Source organism: Hypomesus transpacificus, chromosome 6 (genome assembly GCF_021917145.1).
Source record: "Hypomesus transpacificus isolate Combined female chromosome 6, fHypTra1, whole genome shotgun sequence".
Lineage (NCBI taxonomy): Eukaryota > Metazoa > Chordata > Actinopteri > Osmeriformes > Osmeridae > Hypomesus > Hypomesus transpacificus.
In genome coordinates this window covers 12,630,097-12,649,376 of record NC_061065.1, presented here as the reverse complement: position 1 = coordinate 12,649,376, position 19,280 = coordinate 12,630,097, and the positions used below count along the sequence as shown (strand labels likewise).

The window sequence follows — 19,280 nt, the reverse complement described above, 5'->3', positions numbered from 1 at the left end:
GATAAATATTACAACGTTCATATAATTACATTAGGTGCTTCACTTGATCAGATATTTCACACCTTTCACTAATTCTCACATTCTGTACTGTTTTAAAGTGATGTGATTTCATAATTACCCCATGTTTGGACAAAATGTAAATTTATCCTCATTTATATGGCAATATCGCTCTCTAGTGGCATATTATGAAAGCAAAAGTGAAACAAATGCACAACTTTAGAACAGAAAAGTTCCAAAGAGATTTATCAATAGTTTTGTTTCCTTAGGTCCAAGTAGTATTTGCATAGGACAGTATTACTTTAACACAGTAACCCATGACATTTAAGTATTAGATTCAAGTATTTTTTTATTACATGTTTTTTGAAGAACCGACATACACCACCCAAAGTGCAGTTACAGTAAATCTTGGTGTATTGTAACTATAACAAACTAAATAAAACATTTATTTTACAGGTAGTAAAAAATATCTTACAAAATGCTACACCTTGAAAAATGGGATGTAATAACAATTCACTTCGATAAATACCAATTAATATCATAATTTGATCAGCATTGTAAAATACTCCAAAGTTAAAGCTTTGTTGTCATAGTAAAAATCCAGTATTTTGTATCTGTGGTGTTATTATTAAAAATGTTAGGTAGATGCAGCACAAATGCTTAAACAAACTACTGTTAATTAGAAAACTTTAAGGGCAAATTACATGTAAAATCTTCCATATTGTCAATCAGCAATGTAATAAACACTGCAGTAAAGTTGAAGTACAATATAGAAGCTCTATAGAATTATTTAGAAGTTGTTTTACATACTTCCTGATTGCACTATATTCCTCCCCAGATATTATCAAAAAATACAATATTATTTTTGTAATATGCTGGTAATTTCCAACACATATTCTAAAGCTTTGCTTCATTTAGAACTGCAGGCATAGGTACGCTTCCATCCTGATTTTCAGACGGTTCCTGGTAACAAAAAGAATCAAAAACAAGTTAAAATGACTTTATTTAGCTATTGAATTCCTATAATCAATCTAGCGATAAGTAATTGCAACTTTGTCTAGTGCTAATTAACAGCAAATCTCCAACCTACACATACAACATTTAATGTTAGTGGGTTGCTAAGGGTAGTAAACATTAAAGGTGGTAAACGTGTAGTAAACTATTTGCATCACAGCATACAAATAACACGTTTAAGGGCATGGGATTAATGAAAAGATCAAACAGACACTCGACTGTACATAGCTGCAATTCTATTCTAGCCTTTTAGAGCCAACGGATCCGCCCTGACTGCTCATTTACTGCCCAATCAAGTGGTTTTCATTTAAGTTACGAGCAATCTAAACCACGTACAAATGTCCTCAGAATGAGGGGTATTTTACAGTGCAGGCTCAATACATTAGCCCACAGATGTACACTTGCTGTACAAACAATCCTTAACGAGTAACAATTCAACACAACAAACTGAGCCAGTCAGCAATCGCAACCTCTGTGGGAATCCTTATGTGTGAAATGTCCCTCTGTCTAACGCATGACTAGTTTGAAGTCTAGAGCTCTAAGGTGGCTGTGCCTGACTGATTAAGGATCCTTAACGTGTGTCAGATCAAAGGAAAGGGAAAAGTGAGAGGTCAGGTAAGGGTGGACAGATGTGATACAATCACAGGGAAGGGTGTGGTGATTGTGGGTGCTTGGATATGCCCCTACCTTAAACCATCTGTTTGTAGAGCATAGAAGAAGTAGGAAAAAGATTTGGGGGGGTGGAGGGGGGGTGGGGTGGGGGTGGTAGATGGGTGGGATTAATGATCAAGACTGAGGAGGCGGTGCTGGGTTGATTAGAGCTGTGGCCCCGTAGTCCTGCCCCGCAATCTGTCCATCCGCCTGGAACGACAGCTAAGGGTCACAGAATGTCTGGAGTTGCGGTTTCAGTCCACTGGGTGGAGCTAGCACGTCTCTCCTTGTTTTCCCATGAGTCCTGTCTGCAATACCAGCTTTAGGGTCCTATATTTTCTGTTTATGGGGTTACATACCAAGGTATATCCTAAAATTGACGTATGTAATTAACCACGAAAGTCCAAACCCATAATTACCACAATAGTTTACATGTTACTTTAGCAATTAGCTTGTTTAAGCAAGGCTATAATTGTAGTTTGTGTTGAGCTTTTACTTGACAGCTCTTGAAAAGAAATCGGCCACGCTGTGAAACATGGCTGTGACAGTAAACCTCATACTACACCAGAAACTTTTGTACAAAGTCACTAAATTACTACCAGATTTCCGTAGTCTTTCTTCCCTTCCAATTTCTTACGATGAAATATTAGCCAGGGACAAGCGTTCAATGCTGGAATTGACATTATTTCAAGGTCATGTTGATTGAGGAAAGTGAATCAATGTGAAAATTCATGATTAAACAGCGTAATTTCAATCAATGTCATTAAAGGTAAAACACTGTCTTATGCTCATAATTTCAGATTAGTATAAATAACAATGTGAATAATGAGTTTGGATAATAAGAGTGACACAAAACTTTTATAGCGTTAGCATTGTCTTGCATGACCAATCATTTCCCCTTGACATCCTGACTTAAGTTTGGTTTGTTGAAAAAAGGGATTCGTGATTTAGTCACTTTACCAAAGCATGTTAGTCATCAAGTAAGGCCAGTGCCTCATAAACCTACGCTATAATACCACCTTCAGCATACTTTTCAAGATGTAGACGGATCCTCGAAAACATGATCACGTATCCGTGGGCATGTTATCAGCCCCTATCGGGACTACATGCAGTATATATAAAGTGGTGCTGTCTGTTACTACCGAACTGCACCACAACGACTCATAACGACGAACAGACAAGCAGCTGGGAAGAACAAGACAGGCAGGTGAGTGACATGGCACGAGACAGGCTATTCTTGGAGTTACAAAATACATTTTAGTGACCTTCGAAGCATCGTGTACTCGCCATGCACATTCCAAGTTCACAATGTTGTTGCTAAGAGTATGTCACTCAAACTGACTCTCTCTCAAAATACCAAATAGTAGTCAGTCAAATAATTCAAATAAAATGTCAAAATTTAGCTTCTTCAGAACACTGAGTAATATGGTATCAATAACTATTTGTATATCACCATGCATTAAAGCTTCTCACTTTATTCAAGCCCTTTAGCGTTGTAATATGGATAGAACATTAGATTTGAAGCGGTACGGCCTCTTAATAGAAAGGATTCAGTGAGATGCTGATCATAGGTACCTGTAGTGAAACCTTTGCAGTAGGGTAAATTCCACTACTACGACCCCTTGAAATAGCTATTTCCGTTTCTCCAAATGAAATCGCTGATACCCCATGACCCGTCCCAAATAGTTACACACTGATACATACCGCTGCTTTAGCCAACTGGTTGGCTTTCTGTCTCCTAAGGTCAGACTTGATAAAACCTAAAGTAAATAGAGGAATATAGTGAATAGTTAGGTAAGGGTGAGCAGGTGTCAGGCAGAAAGGGGATTGTATGGTCATTGTAGCTGAATTATTTTTCAAGCTAAAAGCTTGCAATGCTGGCGCTTAGATGTAGACAACCGAAAACCAGAATTTCTTGAAAATATAACACAAATAACAGCTTGCGCCTATTACTGTGTTACTGATGCTTGGATAGAGCTACTATTAGTTGTGTAGCATTTGAGAAATGTGTAGTATGTAGCATGAGGTATATTTGCATCAGGACACACTTTAAAGTTCAAACGACTATGCGCCTTTGCAACTATGCACTGTAAGGAATTTCTCAGGCATTAGCAAGGTATGTTTGAAGGGCATCCAGTAGGGGGCAGCCCGGTGACGTGGTTTTCAGTTAGGCCCCAAAGTTCACAACATGACATTTAAAAAAGATAGGGCACACGACACATGCACATGGATTTGTATGTATACTGCATGCATAAGAGAGTGCAGTACAATGGAAACGATTGTGTTACTTGCTCCATGAAACGTTAGTTTTCACACCAAATACTACAAAATAATTAATTTATTGTATCTTTAAAAAAGAATGATATATTTATATATATAAATATTTATTCTTTTAAATAATGCTCAATGTAATGATGATGATCAACTTACTAAACTCATTACCTTCCTTTACAAATTAGGAGACAATGTGTGCTGTATATTTAATTATGTGCTCCATATATATTCATAACTTGAGCTATAACCTTTATTTTAGAATAAGTTGAGTAAAAAGGTAAACCTGAACTATGACAATTTCAATGAATGATGGAAAGACATTTCATAGAATTGTTCTTTGCAAAAGAAAATATTATGACAAAAAGATACATTTCTCCAAGTACAAATACTGTAAAACTGGGGTGTGTTTTTAACCGTCATGGTGTGAACCTTGACAACCATCTGTTTTATGGATGGCATGGAAAAACCCAGTATGCAGCACACACACACACTATAACTTCGATACACACACAATACTCTTCTTGTATTTGAGTAATAACGCTTAACCTTGAAGTAGTTAAACTGGAAAAAGTTACACAGTAACCATTACAAACGCTTTCTCTGAACTAAAGAATTTGCTCACTGTAGAACCACTGGATGTGCACCTCTGGGAACACGCTCCTTCATGAATATGTGTGTCTTCACATGTGCTGAGAGGAAAAGGAAATGTCTACCTGTCATGATCGTTCCAATGAGGAGAAAGACACAGAGGAAAATGTTGCCTGCCAACGTGCCATATTCATCAATGATCTTTCCCTGGCAGATGGTAAAGATGATCCCAAACACCTGTGGTAGACGTATGGATTTACAGGCATTTAGACTCAAAAGCATGTGCGCACAACATCTACACTCACATGCACACTGAGGCATAACATGTATGTCAAATGCATGCACAGACATCATTCAGTTATAAATGTGTGTGGGTAACAAATTGACAGTGTTCAGTCATTTATATGCAAGCAGATCAGATGTGTTCACATGAGACTGTAGTCTTTTTGATTCTGATATACACAGTAGGTGAGTCGAACGAAGTGTTAAAACGTATGAGCATTAATGGGTGTGACAAGTATGTATGTGTGAGCGATTCGCCAGTAGTTATTTGACTTGACTATTTGACGTTATTTGACTGAACACATTTGATACATTTTGGGACCTGCGTGGGGTTCACCTGCGCTGAGCAATTGAGAAGCCCTGACGAGGTCCCCTCTGACTCTGGGTAGGTGAGCTCCACAGCAAACTCAAACCCCAGGGGCAGGTAACCTGTCATGAAGAACCTAGACGGAGAGAGACACCACATGCCACAATCAATACATCAGTCAGCAAATCATTGAAGAGAGTCCGTTTACGAAACGGTTATGATAATACTGCAAATCGGGCCCAGTGGCCCCGATTGCTTATCCTCATAGTGCGTGATGAAACATTTCATGTCAAGAATGGACATGTTTGTTGCTAGGTAGAGAGCGGGCCCAAATATCCTGTGGGGTTTCCAAGCAGGTTGTGTGACATACCAGGGTAAGTTAACTCCCCAGCTGACACCCAGCATTGTAGCAACATTGGCCGGGTTTCCCAGATTCGTTAAGATGCTCTTAACACTTAGATCTTCTTAGGAACGTTCTAACAGCGCTCTAGAACGCGCTTAGAACGTTCCCAAAGAAGCTCTTGGCATTAAGAGCTTCTTAACGAATCTGGAAAACCAAGCCATTGCCAGTAGGTTTCTGCAACATTGTGAATCAGCTGGTGGGTTAACTTACGGTATGTCACATAACCTGCTTTCTGGAATACCCCACTGAATAAACATTTCTGACATCAGAATGTTGTGCTGCTCATTGATGTTTAACTTTTTGCTTACAAAGGGCACTATACCTTATTGGTGATGATTGTACTTTGAATTTAACAATAAATGAATCCCTGCACATTTAGCTGACAAACCTGTCAACAACCATGTTGGTAGTCATGTTGTCAACACTGTGGCTAAGTACTTAGAATTAAAAAGATAAACGAGCAGTTGAAAGTTAAATTAAAAAGTAAATGTGTGAAAAAGGTCCTTACCTACATAGTATACTTATCTACAGTTAAATGACTCAACATACCATCTATAAGTGGGTTCTATGCACAAATTAGGGTTATTTTGGCGAACTAGTAAGAATACAAGGTCAGTCTGTATAAAGGTCAGCTCTCACAGACAGTAGACAAGCATTTATCAGAACAGACAACAAACCAAAGGTGACCAGTAGAGTAAATCATTCCCACAGATGTTTGGAGTCTTTAAATTACAGTTTCCAAGCATTAGCGTTTCTGGCACACTGACTATAATGACTACAGTCATTATAATAAGACTACAGACTACAGTTATTCACCAATTCTTTCCCATAGCAGAAGAAACTGTTTTCAAAGAAACAGCAACGCACAAATACAGTGAAGCGAATTGGCTACCATTATGACATGCTAACAACGTTTATCTAGATCTTTCTACCCTGGCGCTACTTCCTGTTTCAGCTTCCTATTTCACTGTTGTGTGTCTGTTACTACAGTTGACGTATGTAAAAAGGAGTGCAATCCCGTTCCAATGTGTAAAGCTTTTGAACAGCACCACTGGCCGCTAGTTCTCTTGTACAGTGTCATGTAGAGGGTGGTATTACCCGAGAGCTCCAGCAGTGATGAAGACCACCCACAGGTGGCCTAGACTGAGAGTTAAGGCATAGACCACCATCCCCACCAGTGACATGAGGTAAACAGCCAGCGTGGTCTGTCTAGGGAACACAGATACAAACACATGGACAAAAAAACTTAGTAGAATCAAACTTTCAGTCTTCTTCACTACGGAAAGTTCTTTCTCTCAAACCAACGACTTCCACAATACGATAAATACCAGTCTGTTTTCAAGGTCAACACATTTTGACCGCTCAGATGTCCTTAATGTTGGCTGGCAGCGCTGACAGGAAGACATTCACATTCCATCATGTCTCTGGGAGCACATGACACATTTCGGACATTTCTCATAACACTTTTAGGAACAGTCACGAGGAACAACAGGCACCATTAGGAAGGGGGGGGGGGGGGGGGGTTGCTGTTCCCCAGGAAGCATCTCTGTGAGCACATGGCCGGTGACCACACCACACTGCGGCTCAGAGATCAGAGAGTTCGGGGCGCTTTCAGCTAAGCTGCAGCTGGGTCAACAAAGCTGCAACATCACACAAGACGCAGGAGACACAACAGGGTTCAGATACGAATACAGGAGGGGGCGGGAGGGATGGAAACAAGACAACGGGGAAGGGGGGGGGGGGTTAGGGTTCTCTTACTTGTAGGGTTAGGGTTCTCTTACTTGTAGGGTTAGGGTTCTCTTACTCGTAGGGTTAGGGTTGTCTTACTTGTAGGGTTAGGGTTCTCTTACTTGTAGGGTTAGGGTTAGGGTTCTCTTACTTGTAGGGTTAGGGTTCTCTTACTTGTAGGTTTTGGTTCTGTCGAGCCAGATGCCGCAGATCAGGGAGCCGACCATGCCTGCAATGACGATCGTCAGGCCTATTCTCCCAGCATTCAACTCTTCTCCCTACGGGTCAGGAGGGAGCTGGGTGAGGGGGTCGGTAGAGTGTGGCACATAGCCATGAGCCTTTCTGCATTCTAATCTGATTCCAACTATGTGCATAAAACTTTATTGTGGGTTGTGCTGAGGTTTGCCTGATTCAAATAATGTTGGCCTTGGAGTCACCAAGGTGGTGAGTCAGGGTGTTTATCTATATTTATAAGTCCATTCACCAGCTATTTACGCAATTCATTTTGCACTATGCTGCCCGATTTCATATCTTGTAACTTTGTAACATTTCATATTTTAAACACATATATTTTATATCTACATTGTTTAGCTCTTTAGTATATTGTTAAGGTTTTTATGATATGTTTAGCTCTTTGGTATTAGTATTAGACTTTTTAAATTGTATTTATACATTCTGCTTTACAAAAAAATCTAATTAAGATCCGTATATGTTTTTTGTATGCACCTTCCTGCCACAGTATATTCGTGTATGTTTGTATGTATACGTGTATGTATATATGTTTGTGTTAACTTACATGGCAATAAAAACCAATTATGATTCTGAGAATATTCTTGCCCTCCCTCACGGTCAACCCCCCCCCCCCCCCCCCCCCCCCCCCCCCCCCACCTCACCCCATCCCCCTGACAACACTCGACTTTGGAATGTTTGGTTACAGGTGGAAGCGGCGGTGCTCAGGTCGCAGGTCGACTCAGCCATGACTTACAGGGTAGTGTTCAATGATCATGCGGTTGAGCAGAGTGCCCACAGCGTAGAAGCAACCCACGTTCAGTCCTGTGAGAGAGACACAGTTTGAGAGTGAGATGTACCACCCAACTCAATTCAGTGTTGCCAACGGCCCCCAGTCAGGATCTGCTGTTGTCTGTGGTTAAGGTATGGCTGGGGGCAGATGCTGTGAGCAAGAATCAGGCACAAAGAGTACTAAGTTCACCAGAAAAATCGAAGTGTCAATTATGTAATTTATAAGACGCACGCACGCATACAGCAAAGCAGTTGGGACATGAAGGCCCTAACAGTAGCCCCACAGGCTAATTAAGGGGATATAAAAGGAGTATTTAAGTTGAATGAAGTGAAAGTCAATTCATTTTCACCTATAGGTCACTAGTGTTATCTAATCTCTAGGGGTTGCCATTGGTTGTATCCTGTCCTATTAATCATTTGCAAAGACATAGCAAACTCTGAACCTCAAAGGCAAACAAATCTGTACGTGTGAAAGTACAAATGATTACGATGTAAAAGCATTAACCCTACCATGATTATGTTGAAGCACCTTTACCTTAATGCATGACCTTGTGGTATAAGACTTTTTATAGGTATAGCTCAGTGTTAAAGCAGTTTACTGCTTGTGAGTTGCTTACGTTGATATAGCAAACGCGTTCATGTAGGATATTGAGCTGATACTGTAGGTCAAATAAGCACCTACAATGTTGGGTTAGGAAATGACAAAGTGTACACAGCACACATATCCTCTACTGTTTCTTTCCATGATGTTCTTTGTGCCTGATTCTTACTTGATTCTTATCAATGTTCCTAACTTATGACTTCACTTGTGCAGCAATAAATCAGCTAGTCTATAAAGAACACCTCACCACTGATGGATATATAACCACTGCTGTGGCGGTTCCTGAAAATTCTGGACCAGTTCCGTAATTAAACGTACGAGCCTTCATTTCCCCTAGTAAGCATAGTCATAACATACAACCAAAATGTCACAAATAAGTAGAAATATTCTTCAAGGATAACTTCTGCTTCTTGTTTTGATGATGATTATTGACAAGTAAGAATGATGGTGGTGGTGTTGATTATGATGGTGCTGATAGACAAACCATAGCTGATGATGAGGAGGATGAAGGGTTTGTTGCGGAGCAGCCGGAGGATGGAGGCAGTGTAGGAGTACTGGTCTGGGGGGATGCTCCGAGCCGTGGCCTGGGCCTGGGTAGGTGGAAGTTCAGGGCGCTCCTGGAACACTGGCATATAAGAACAAGACAAAAGACCTTGATATCATGTCTTTAAATGGTGGAATGAGGAACCAGAACTGACTTCATACTCATACTGTGGTATGACTGCAGACTGTGCAGAGTAAGTTGAGATACACATTAAGCACTTCTTATGATAGAAAATGAACACGTTCCTGTAAGTGTTGTAAAAGTTAAGCCTTTAGTATTTTGGCCAAGTTCCAGGACCCCTGGGTCTGTGGGTTCCTGCATAGCCCTTACAGGACAAGACAGCAGATGTGTATATTTATGGTTCTTCACATCAAACTAATCTCCCCTGGGGAGGCTGACTAACAAACATGTGAACTGACAAGTAAACTGTCCTCAGTACAAGCTGGCCCTTATAAAACCCAATCCATTCCCCTCATAACTTTGTTAATTTTGAACAACTGTAGTGAGTGATTTATATGATTTAAACTATGTACTGTGAAGGGGCCAAGGCCGGCATAGACTTTAAAGCAGTGTTTCGCAGCTGGTTTAACCTCACAGCCCACATTTCTCCTCGGTCATTAGGTCATTAGAGCCAAAGAACACATCCGCGACCCATTCTTCACCAGCTCGCGATCCACTTTTGGGTCGCAACCCACCAGTAGAGAAACCCTGCTTTAAAGCTTAACCACGTGAAAGCTTGGATACATGCTGCATTCTTTTCTGTGGACAAATGTTCCTTCGGACAACTGTCTGCTAAAGGCTCTGCTATCAACCGCTTTGGTGGAAGCAACCAACCACATTTGCATTGACAGTTCCATCTGAGTCAGCAGCAGAACTTTGTCAGCCCTAACTGAGAACAGTTCCAAGTTCCAGGGCATGAGTCAGAACCCCAGATGGACCATTAGGACACCAGACATTGCATGAGGCATCAGACAGACTTAGCTGACCAGTTGGTATCATTAGGTCACTCAGTAGAGCAAACAAGTACAACATAAGGGCAGAAATTGTTCCTTAAAAGCCAAGTAAAAAAACAAACACTTTTGAACAATTTCTCATTGAATACAACTTAAAATATCTAAATAAATTCTAACCGTATCCGCCCTATCCACCTCATTCAGAGAAATGCATTTGAATCATCCACGATTACAGTCAGAATACAGATATGGGGACTAGCAACATACTACAAGTGAGTGTGAGTGACTGGCACTTTGCATTGTACTACAACTGAAAGCTCATGTACACAACTGTTCTTTTGTCTTTCAGAATGCAACTTCACCCCCCCAACAGAACAACGGGAGTTTGTATCCATTCTCTTCCTTCCAGCTCGTGACCTGGCTCAGTGCCTTCTGTGTGGGCGTGTCTTACAGTTCAACATGGAGCGATGCAGGCTCTATGTTTTTTTTATTTGCATACCCACAAGTTTTTTAGCATATCTAGGACACTCCTATGTGTGTTGTTATGTCAGAAAGGCATGGAGCGTACAGTGTAAACACAAGCCAAGATGAGCAGGAAGGAGAAAGGCGAGTGCGTTAGAAAAAGAGCACGTAAAAAGGATTCTATACGCGGATTCTATACGCCAACCCATTTCCTGTTTGTCATGTGTACTAATGTGTAATCTGATTCTACACACGTTATTAAGGTATGACGAATACACCAGTTAGGTTAGGCTATAAAAGGCTAAATGTTTATGCTGATATATCCATCAACTTACACAAATCAACAGATCTGTGTCATATCCTTCCTCTGTTTTGTATTAGGGAAGAGGCTACGTTCAGAGTAAAATGGCTTGGGACTGCTCGGGAGCAGGTTTATTTTATGTAAACACGATTATATTGAGGCTTTACAAACAGAGGTGATACAGGAAGTCTGTCACAGTCATGTCTTGTCTGTTTTAGCTACAGGAACCTGTTGCAGAAGGTGCAAGAATAATTAGCAGAATTTAACATGAAACCAAATTAATTGCTCATTGCGTGATAGATAGATATGCTCCACATCATATGACATTAAAGATGATAAATGAAAATATGAAAGTATGAAAGTTAAAAAAACATTGGCCTACTGTAATAAGCGATAAAACGTGTGGTCACTATTCTACATTTAATTTGGTCTGCTACTTTTTGCCAGCCCTCTTTCTTGGATTTCGCAGACTTTGAGGTGTTCCCTGGCGTTCTGATTACATTTTCAAATTCGGTGTAACCTTCGAGCAAGCTGTTGCTCTGTTGGCTCTGTTGCGGAAAAAACGGGGCGCTCTTTTTGGCCATGGTGAGCAGCCATAGACTTATGTGAGCAGCCAATAGCAGCGTTGCTGATCAAGTTTTCTACTATCGATACATACTCCCTTTTAGACCAACGCATAACTCAATCCAGCTATACTAATTATAAACAACATTGGTGTTCGAACAACCGAATTAGCCAGATCATGATTAGCAAGATGATGTCATCTCGGATGTGTCATTTGATCTCAGATGTAATCAGTGACGTACTTAGAACGGGCCCCAGGTCTGCTCTCTATGTTACCTTTTGAATGTTGCCCATTGACAGGAGGCTAAAGCACTCTCAAATACATCATTGCCTGGGACTCCCTGTAGACACCGAACAAATGCGCGAAGCACACAAGTCAAAGCACTGAGAGACTTGAGAGAGGTAAAAAGGAAAGAGGAAACACAGGCATGAAGCAACATAAACTAAGCTCAAGGTCACACCCTGATAAAGCTTAAACTCCAAATTTCACTTCTACTCTTCCATTTTGACTAGAGTACTTACCACAGCTAACTTCCAGTAACTAAGAGTACTTACCAGTAACAACGAGAATGAAGAGTAGCGTGGCCACTCCGGCTGTTATGTAGAACATGATCCTAATGTGATAAGAAAGCTGCTCCATGTCTTCAACATTGGGTACAAGAATAGGTGGCACAAGGAACCCAATGGCAATACCCAGCTGTGAAAGCAGAAACAAAGAGGGTGCATCCGAAGTTAATACACATTACAGCCATGTGGGCCAAACTATGTGGTGCTCACTGGCTGACAGAAAGAGAGATGATGAGGGGGGTTGTAGAGCAGGGGTCCCCAAACTACAGCCCCAAACTGGCCACACATTTGGACCGGCCCTCTGAACAATGCCAGACTCTTTTTTGTTTTATAAAAAAAAATCAATTAAAAATCCGTTCACACTGATTAATATGCATAAGTAAGAACATTTTTGATTTCAATAGCAATGAATATGAAAAAAGGTAATTACGATAGTAATGATGCTCTTTTAATAGGCTATATATCCCTTGATATGTACGGATGTACAGTGCATAACAAAATAATAAATCATCTAGCATAATAAATACATTTAAAATCATAATAAAATATACACAATAATACTGGTAGTCACTCTGCCCCATGTCATTTTCTGTTACCGACCGACCTAGCCCCACATTAAAGAAAGGAAAAATGATCTGGCCCTCGCAAAAAAAGGTTTGGGGACCCCTGTTGTTGTGGAGCAGGGCAAATGGGAACGTTTATCGATGTCTATTAGTGGTTTTCAACTTTGTATGTCTACTGTTGTTTAAAGGGTGTTTCTAAAATGTAACCCGAAAAACTTGGAAACAAGGAGGCCTACGAGTAAAATAAAAGTTAGCAAAATGAAGCAATGATGTGTAGGCTACTGTAATGTACAGTACTGTAGCATCAGAACAGCACATTCTGCACAGCCAAGGGACCCATCAATGTATTGTTGTTAAGTGCATTGCCTACAATTCTATAATTCTATTAAAATTCGCACATTCAGAACATAGTTTCGAGGACTACATTGACCATTTGAATTCACATCTAAAGGAATAGCGTAATTTCTCAGAGACAGTGCCTACATTGTGACCACATTTATCAGAAAAACAGCGACTTATGCTTTCATGAGGCTACTTGTTTTATTTGCTTACACATTTAGCTCGGTATCAAGTTACTGACTGTCTGAAAAAAACAGCGTATGCTTGTGCAGCTTGTGCAGATGCAGTTTTCTCCGCTTTTTAGGTAACCTCAAATCCTCCAATACTCTACCTCCTCACCAACAAGTTAACTAACACTACTTTCTTTGCTCTCAACTGACTGACGAAAAAGTGTTAGGTAACCATGACAACGCAGAACGACGCCAGGTGGATTCAAACGAAATCACACAAGTGTACAATTAGGAGGGGGGGATTTACACACTTAAGTTTTTCTTAACAAACGGACATAAATTGAAAATAAGTAAGACATAACAAGAGACTAATCCATAGACAGGGTTCATAAAAGGAGAACGTGTATTTTACATATTTTCTGCTGTATATTGGAGGGGACAGATAAGTATTTTCTCAATATTGGGGGGGACAGAACCCCCCCCCAAAGAATGGGTGGTTACGCCCTTGTGCACAGCTCACACAGAAGGCCTCTATTTCATGTGTGACCTAACTTGGTTTCTATGGGGTATGAAACATAACCTAAGCCCTAGACACATCTTCTCAGTTCTCAACAGTGAGATTTTAATAAATAAAACTCTTAGGAGGAACGAGCGCAGACCTTCCATCTGAGTCAGAGGCCGAACATGGTTTGCTAATTACGCAACATCATCGTGTAGGGTATTTGCCAAGTGTGCTACAAATCTGTTGTTTAGGTGTAACACCATGTCACCATGCTCTGCTTCATCCACACAGCCAACATTACTACAGACTACGACTATTGAGAACAATTCAAGTCAATCAAGACAGCTAGAGAGACAGCTACGTCAGAACACAATTCAAGCTGACCTACGCCAATGAAAGGGGTCAAACGTTAACAGTTAACCAACCTGGTTCCCCGATACTCCAATAGAGCAGGCCGTGGAAACCTCTCCCTGGCCAAACCACACAGAGGCCAGATGAGAAGGAATGCCGAGGACAAACACCGTGGCGACAGAGCACACAAACTGGCCAAAGAAGGTGACGACGAAGAGCCCTGGGCCGACGCTGCCGATCTTGATCCACGCGCCGATGCAGTTGAAAGCGGCGCCGACCAGAACCACCTCGCGCATGCCCCTCGTGTCCAGGAGCCACAGGACGGGCACAAGGAGCGGAATGTAGCTGAGGAAGTATATCATGGAGAGCCAATCGATGGCCAGCATGTCGATGTCATAGAAGCGCATGAAGATGTTGCTGATGATGCCGTACTGCAGCCACATGAAGGCGTTGCTGGCTGACAAGCCACTGAAGAGAAACAGCATGACCCAGCGTCGCCGGTAGATCTTGGTCTCCATCTTGGGCACCTGTTTGGCTTTGTCACCACATGACATCTCCGGGCTCTTCCATGAGACGATGGGGACGGCTTTGCCCAGCGGTCCCGGAGTCCACTGAATGGAGTCCAGACCTGGAATGAGACTCTTTCCTGTCTTGGATTGTGGACACTTGTCTGTTGATACAGAGTCTGTCCCAGAGATGTTGACCTCTACACTTTTGTCGAACATACTGTTTTAGGCTTTACTTAGCAGCTCGGAAGTTACACTGAGAAGCAGATGGAAACCCCTCTGCCCACTCCCTCCGACAGTCTTATTCCACACTTCTCCAACCAGGTGACGGTCTGCAGGCCGCTGTTCTAAATTCAACCTTTGTTAAGTTGAACACTGTTGTGTATGTCCGAAGAATAATGAAGCCAGATTCCCACTGTAGCTGAAGCAGCTATGCAGTTTCCGTTGCGTGTGTGTGTGAGAGGGGGACGTTCGGGAAGTACTCTCTGCCCTCTGAAGTTTTTTACAGCTAGCTGCTTTGCACTAGCTCTGAGGTTTAGCCATCGGCTCCACCCTTTATCCCCTCCAGCCTTGTCATGTGATGCTACATCTTTCTGAGCCCTTATGACATTGTCAATAGGTTACATCTCTTCATGCAGTTTATTATTGAAAACAGAAAATGCACGTGTGTCTAATGTGCCTCAACATGGCAGGTTTTGAGAAAAACAATGCGGGTATGAGTCATTTTAAGTTAATGGTTGACGTTTCTTAGTATTGTGCTCCTTGTTCAGCCATTGACAGATTATAAGTGCCTCAAAATGTTATTATGTCACAAATAAAAATACAACAAATCTAGCTTTTTCCACCAATACCTTTTTCCAATATTACCTTGCAACATGAATGATTCCTTATTTGTATTTTCCCACTATATTCTTCATCCATCTGTACCTGTCCCTGCTGATGAGAGATATCCCCTCTGAATGTGATACCACCACTATCCTTCACATTAGCGTTATTGTAGCATTTTTCAGCAAATGCAATGTTTGGCATGTCAGGCAAAATTTTGTTTTAAAACAATATGGAAATTATTATAACATAATTGCAAAAGGTTGTTCTGTCTGAACCTAAACAGGTTTCTGATTTAAACCTGCATGTTCAAAACATAAGCTACTATTACTGCAATTGAAATCTAGTCATTCTCTCCAAGTTCTTTCTTGGAAATTCTAACACTAAATTTCAAAGGATAATGGGACACACGTAACTGTTCAACAACTCAGTTAGCTGATATCCTGTTTCAAAGCATTCAAGCACTCAAAGCATCTAAAGCCTGAATACTTCCCTGTTCTTAAAACAGCTGAATCAACCATTACAGTCATGTCAACAGGAGATCTCAAGCCTTGAAGAAACATTTGATGAACTTTCAGCCCTGGGGCTGGATCTTGATTTATTTAACTGTCTTAAGTTATTATTAAACTTTATTACAGGCTCTAGGCCCAATAGCAAGATATACACCATAAAACAACAAAAAAAAATGTTATATGTTATAAGTATGACATATTACTATAAAGCCTCTAAGGCAGGGGTCCCCAAACTTTTTTCTGGGAGTGTCCGATAATTTTTCCTTTCTTTAATGTGGGGCCGGGTCAGTCTGTAATAGAAAATGACATGGGCTGGAGTGACAACCAGTATTATTGTGGAGATGTTATTATGATTTTAAATGTATTTTTTATGCTAGATTTGTTTATTATTTTGTTATGCACCGTGCATCCGTACATATCAAAGGATATATAGCCTATTGAAAGAGCATTATTAATATAGTAATTACCTTTTTTCATATTCATTGCTATTGAAATCAAAACATTTAGTTACTTATGCATATAAATCAGTGTTAAGTTTTTTTGTTTTGTTTCTGGCATTCTTCAGAGGTCCAGTCCAAATGCGTTGCGGCGGCGGGCCGTAGTTTGGGAACCCCTGCTCTAAGGTATTCAGTGGCTACTGTACATATTTTTTTTACATATTTTCCTTTTTAAAGGTTTAGCTGTAAGGAACTGGGGCGAAGCAGTCATGTTCCAATGCTAATCAAATGGTTCCTTGGAGACAGACAAAACGGTTGGAATTGTATCACTACGCTCTCTTATTGTCTTTCCTCTTTATATCCACCACTCATTCAGCAAAGAGATGTCAGAAGTTCATTGGACACTCGAAAAAGAAAGAAGAAGAAAAAACGATTCCCCATGTTATGCTAGAAAATGAAACATGTTGTCTACTCTAATTGAAATGAAAAAAGTATGTATGACACAACTTGTCTATTGTATCAAACACAAGTGGCATAGGATTTCTATTTCCTGTCCAAAGCGGGACACAAAACATAATTTTTTTATCATTACTTCAGCGTCTAATAGAATTGTTATAACGTCTGTTTGGAGTAGTTATCTATGGCTGTAATGTCACAATTGGTTTATATTGGTTTAATACTATACAGACTGTTAAGCTAAATTGTGAACCTTACTCAACAGTATACCATATTTGCCTGTCCTGCTTCTCTTTTCCCAACAGTGGAAGCTTCATGTTGTCCCATCATTGGCCCTCTACACTGATTAGTCTACTGAAGAAAAAGAAATCTAAGAGAGGCAGGTCAACTGAGTGTAACTGACTAAGAGCTCATAAGTGCAGTTACTGGTCGATATAGCCTATTTTAGTTTATTTGAAATACATACATTTTAAACATATCGATTGTTCATTACAAGAGCAGAGTGTAGTTTCATCAGGGTCATTACCACGGTGACCGACAGGTGCAAACGCCCTGCAACTCAAGAAAACACATGCAAATAGACAAAACACAAGCAAATTAACACTTCCGTTGTGTAAATTGGATGCATTGTTTTTTTGTTGCATTTGTTTTTCGGGGTTTGTGAGCATTAGCATCGCGTGTATGTATTTGGTTGGGTTGTATTTGCCGCGCGTTTGCTGAATGCTGCGCATGTGTTGTCAAATGAATGGAGATGTTTTCTTAATTTGTTTGTGTTTTGTCTATTTGCATGTGTTTTCTTAGGGTGCAGGACGTTTGCACCTGTCGGCCACCGCACATTACAGATGTGAATTTGAAGAAGATGGAGATATATGTTGCATTAAATACTTTAGTTTGATATGGTCTAAACGTTGCTGGTTACATTTCATAGCAATGATGTGTCAACCTTTATTGTCGGGGGTGACGATCACGTCCTCAACACTTACGCGTAATTGCGCAACTCGCCAAATGGAAACATGGGGATGTCAGTATAGCATTCAGTTAACAGGGATGTTTAACGAATTCTACTACTGAATAAGTGATCAAGTTAATGTTATCAATATTTAACTTGAAAATTGACACATACCTGATTTCCAAAGACTCCAATGGAGCATGCAGTTGACACCTCCTCTGACCCAAACCAGACCGATGCGATCCTCGATGGCATCCCGAGGATAAATACCTGCGCCAAGGAGCAGCAAAACTGACCAAGCATGGTAACTGGGAACAGGTCCGGTCTGACGCTGGCTACCTTGACCCATGTCCCAGCGCAATTCAAAGCCGTCGCAACCAGCGCAATGACCCGAAGTCCCTTTTTATCCAACAGCCACGTCACGGGAAATATGAATGGAATGTAAGTTAACATATAGATCATAGACATCCAGTCTATAGTGAAAGTGTTGACATTGTAGAACCGCATGAAGATATTGTTGATTATTCCGTACTGTATCCATTGGAAAGAGTTGCACAAGGAATAAGAACTAAACAAGCATACAATAAACCATCGCCGCTTATATAGACGAGTGGGTTGAGACGGTTCGTTGACATTCAAGCTTATCCCTTGTTCTGTGTGTACGGTGGGGTCGAGGCAGTTCATCATTCTCAGTTTTTCCACGTCCGTAATAGTTTGACTGTCTTTAATTTCACCATCGATGTTGTTTTTTTCGCCCATGTTAAACTGCAACAAACAACAAGCATTGACAATCGACTCGCCAGTTGCCTCTAACTGGTTCTTCAAAGTAACTTCTAGCAACTGTAGCTACTCCTCTTAAAAGTTCACCAATCAGAAACCAACAATCGACATAAGCAAAACACGCTGTTCTAATATTTTTTACTAAAGTGTACGACGCTTGGTTGTCTAATTAGTCTTAAAATGTACCCGTTCTTCAAAATGTTACTATTCTTCGTCAACTAATTTACGAAGATTTTCAGTTTCCCGTCTTGAAACAACTTTTAGTCAACTATAGACAAACACAATTTGAATAAAATCTGAGCGATTTTCCCCACGAAGACCCTTTCCCACACGCTATCTATTTGTGATCTGTGGACTTCTCCACCGCATGGTCACCTCCAAAAAGTATACAGTTTATACCGTCTGCATGGTCTTAGTGGTGCAAAATTACAGCAATGCACGTCATGACGCGAAGGCAACCGCCCCACTGGCACGCGCCTTTCGAGGGCGGAGTTGAGCCCCAGTTGAGCATTGACTGTAAAAACAAGGATGAAACTATAGTGTGCGTGTGCCAGTCATATTTGACAGAAATGTACTACACAAAACATGGAAATAACCCAGTGTGATCATTTGATATCCTTTAGCGTTTACTGAA

The 19,280-nt window shown here is 40.8% G+C and overlaps 1 protein-coding gene across 5 annotated transcripts; it reads right to left on the bottom strand.

The window, feature by feature from the left end:
- Positions 1-328: 328 nt before the first annotated feature.
- On the bottom strand, positions 329-19,092 carry flvcr2b (FLVCR heme transporter 2b). Of its 5 annotated transcripts, XR_006956202.1 has the most exons (11): positions 18,041-19,091; positions 12,245-12,386; positions 9,350-9,490; positions 8,230-8,297; positions 7,419-7,522; positions 6,615-6,725; positions 5,144-5,249; positions 4,650-4,761; positions 3,367-3,422; positions 1,699-1,872; positions 466-960 (listed from the first exon to the last, which is right to left on the bottom strand). XR_006956202.1 is itself a non-coding variant. In XM_047021386.1 (10 exons), the coding sequence occupies exons 1-10, from the start codon at positions 18,623-18,625 to the stop codon at positions 895-897; spliced, it is 1,491 nt and encodes a 496-aa protein (XP_046877342.1). In that variant the 5' UTR covers positions 18,626-19,092; the 3' UTR covers positions 329-894. The 5 variants fall into 5 exon arrangements, 4 of the variants coding, with proteins under 4 accessions (XP_046877342.1, XP_046877343.1, XP_046877340.1 ...); XM_047021386.1 differs by lacking the exon at positions 1,699-1,872 and having other exon boundaries at positions 329-960; positions 18,041-19,092; XM_047021387.1 differs by having other exon boundaries at positions 329-2,847.
- Positions 19,093-19,280: the final 188 nt, after the last annotated feature.